Raw genomic sequence first — 3,763 nt, forward strand, 5'->3', positions numbered from 1 at the left:
CACACACACACACACACATACACATATACACACACACACACACGCATACGCATGCGCGCACACACACACAGCTCAAATGTTTGATTTGAAGATGCACCATCATGACAGGATCCAGTGGAGCTGTGTGTGTGTGTGTGTGTGTGCATCATCTTCTGTGTTCAGCTGAGCGTCGCCCTCTGCTGGTCACATCGCAGCATCACTGTGTGTTTAATGCAGCAGCTGCTCGAACTCTCTCTGAACACCATTAATGCTGCACTCTTACTGCACATGGGAGATCACTGCTGAATATATCTTTGCGTTTACTATAGCTATTTTAGTGTTATTTATATATTGTTATAATATATTATATATTAATGTTTTGAATAAGCTTTTATTTTTATATTTTCAGTTTTCATTTTAATTGAAACAATTCTTTATTTCTTATGTGCTTTTTGTGTTTTTTTCCTAATATTTCTATTTAGCTTTAATACATTTTTATTTCAGTTTTAGTTGCTGAGGCAACATTTCAAAATTTTCTTTTTATACATATATATATATATATGTGTGTGTGTGTGTGTTTTCCATCTAATTTATATTTTTCATGCGCTTTTGTAATTTTATTCACTTTTTTATATTTTTATTGATCTTGAATTCTTTTTAGCATTTCAACTTATTTTAGTTAGTTGCCTCGACAATTTCAGATTTTTGTTAAACGTTTTGTATATTTTTATTTTATGTGCTTTTGTCATTTTTTTTTCCTTGATATATTTCTTTAATTTATATTTTTTATTTTATTTTAGCTTTATTTTTATTTCAGTTTTGGTTTTAGCAATTTTAGTACTTCAGCTTATTTAAGGTTTTAGTTGAATATTTTTATATTTCTATGTAGCTTTAATTTTTTTTATCTCGGTTTTAGTAATTTAGTAACTTTACCTTATTTCACTTAGTTGTCAAGACAAGGTTTATAAATTAGTATTATTAGTATTATTATTGTTTTGCTTTTCTGTTCAGCTTTAATTTTTTTTTTAGGTTTAGTAAAAAAATTTGTTTATATTTCTTTTTAGCTATAATCTATATTTCTTTGAGTTTTAGTTTGTCATTTTAACACTTAAACGTATTTCGGTGAGTCGCCAAGGCAATGTTTTTGATGTTCGTAAAGTTTTTCTTTGTGAAACTAAGTGAACTAAAACTATAGAGTAGATGAATAGTAGTAAAGGAGTCGAGCTTCAGGATGATTCAGTCAAGCTGTGTTGTGTTTGTGTGTGGCGCAGTAATCTGGTGGCGGCGTACGAGAAAGCCAAGAAGAAGCACCAGAACAAGCTGAAGAAGCTGGAGTCTCAGATGATGGCGATGGTGGAGCGGCACGAGACGCAGGTGCGGATGCTGAAGCAGCGCATCGCTCTTCTGGAGGAGGAGACGTCTCGACCGCACACCAGCGAGACCTCGCTCTGAGCCCAGACTCACTCTCTCCTCCTCACTAAACCCTCGTCCCGTCATCGCTCACAAACCGCAGGACTGTGTTCTTCTGAGGGAACACAAAAGAAGACGTTTCTCAGGATGTTCACGCTGCTCTTTCAAGCTGCAAAAACCATCATAAAACCACGAAACGACGGCTCGAACGGTTTCTCCAATCTTAATTATGAGGTTCACCGTTTTGATGCTTCTACTAGTTAAACCCGGTAACCGTGATGACATGAACACACCATAAATCCTCACAATTATGCATAATCTCAATCTTCATCAAATGACATGAGAAAGTACAGCAGCACAGACTCACTGGCAGCTGGTCTTGTTCACTAATTATGTTTCATAATCGTACAGTGAAGAGAAATAGAGTTTTGAGCAATAAATGAGAACGAGGTTTAAACTCATCCTCAGTTGAACCGCCTCACAGGACTAGTTAAGCCTCAGATGAAAATTCTGTCAGCATTTACTCGGTGTCTTAATAATCTGTGCTCAGTTTATAATCAAATTTAGGCCTTGTGATGAATTATGAGTTATTAATTTGTTAAAACACCGTAATTGGCTGAAGAGATGTTGAACAATCGTTATAAGATCTGTATATTATTTTATTGGTAACACTTTACAATAAAGTCTAACATTCATTAGCTATAAAGAACGAAAAATGAACATTAATCTTTGCTAATGTTAGTTAATAAAAATACAGTGGTTCGTTTTTCATATTAGTTTAGTGCATTAATGATGCAACTTTTGATTTTTATATTAATGAATGTTTAAATTGATTTTATCTAAGACTAATGGATGCTTTAGAGGTATTAGTTGAACTACTGTACAAACGAAACCTGAATGTAAAGTGTTATCATCAAAATATAATTGTCATCATTACACATTTGCTGATCCTGAGCAGTTTTTTTGTTATTATTATATTGAGGATTTTTTGCACTAATCATTGCATTAATGAGATTAATCAATGAAAACATTTCATTTATTCACGAGAGAATTGACAATGATTTTTTTCCTTAGAATAACATGATCTGATGCATGCTGCAAACAACAATATTGGCTGAAGAGATGTTGAACAATCGTTATAAGATCTGTATATTATTTTATTGGTAACACTTTACAATAAAGTCTAACATTCATTAGCTATAAAGAACGAAAAATGAACATTAATCTTTGCTAATGTTAGTTAATAAAAATACAGTGGTTCGTTTTTCATATTAGTTTAGTGCATTAATGATGCAACTTTAGATTTTTATATTAATGAATGTTTAAATTGATTTTATCTAAGACTAATGGATGCTTTAGAGGTATTAGTTTAACTACTGTACAAACGAAACCTGAATGTAAAGTGTTATCATCAAAATATAATTGTCATCATTACACATTTGCTGATCCTGAGCAGTTTTTTTGTTATTATTATATTGAGGATTTTTTGCACTAATCATTGCATTAATGAGATTAATCAATGAAAACATTTCATTTATTCACGAGAGAATTGACAATGATTTTTTTCCTTAGAATAACATGATCTGATGCATGCTGCAAACAACAATAATCAACTTTATTTTATAGCGCCTTTAAAAGTTGCATCTCAAAGCGCTTTAAAAAAAATACATTGAGATACAGAAAAATTTAAAACAATTTAAGAATAATATAAAAACAATCACTTCATAACTATGAAAACGTGAGTTCTAAGAGAACTAAACATTCAGCAAACAAGTTTAGATAAATTCTTAAAAAAAAAAAAAAAACAATTTTCCAAGTAGAAAAAAAATATTTTTCAAATATTTTCTTATAAGCAAAATTTTTATTTAATTTTTGATGCTGGAAATATGATGACAGAATCTTCATTTTGTGTGAAATCTTGCTTCACGTGTTTTGTGTTTGTTCTGGTGTAGTGTTTACCGGAGGAATGTATCTCAGTATCACCAGATCTCACATTTCAGTTTCTGCAAAAAAGCAGGCGGTCTCTTACGAGAGGTTTGATCTTCATCACGTTCAGCTTCCTCCCGGATGACAGTCTGGTGGACATCACCACATTGCCTTCTTACGGACCAGTATTTATCTTCCCTCTCCTGCGAGACCTCAAACTCACTCCAGTTTTATACAGCTGAGTATTTACGACGGTTTACACGCTCGAGCTCCAAAGCCCGTCGTCCCAAACAGATCTGGTCATTATGCGTAAACAGCTTTCATTCGTATTTATCCGTTATGAGACTGAATTTCAAGTGCTTGACATTTGATTCTGATTCATGGTGAAATATTCAATGCAATAGAAATGCTTTCCTCTCATTTCGGCCCACAGAAAGAGGTGCTGTTA

General features: G+C 32.8%; 1 protein-coding gene across 2 annotated transcripts in view; it reads left to right on the forward strand.

Annotated features, from left to right (window-relative positions):
- LOC107563422 (MCC regulator of WNT signaling pathway) overlaps positions 1 to 2,149 on the forward strand; it is a 126,942-nt gene extending 124,793 nt beyond the window's left edge. The window contains exon 19 of one of the 2 annotated variants that reach the window (XM_016248300.1): positions 1,251 to 2,149. In XM_016248300.1, the coding sequence (XP_016103786.1) occupies positions 1,251 to 1,431 (181 nt within the window). In that variant the 3' untranslated portion in view covers positions 1,432 to 2,149. The remainder of the gene's footprint in view (positions 1 to 1,250) is intronic. The other variant, XM_016248301.1, reaches the window with a different exon arrangement.
- The last annotated feature ends 1,614 nt before the right edge of the window (positions 2,150 to 3,763 follow it).

The sequence above is a fragment of the Sinocyclocheilus grahami genome, unplaced genomic scaffold, assembly GCF_001515645.1.
Source record: "Sinocyclocheilus grahami isolate Dianchi unplaced genomic scaffold, SAMN03320097.WGS_v1.1 scaffold875.1, whole genome shotgun sequence".
Classification (NCBI taxonomy): domain Eukaryota; kingdom Metazoa; phylum Chordata; class Actinopteri; order Cypriniformes; family Cyprinidae; genus Sinocyclocheilus; species Sinocyclocheilus grahami.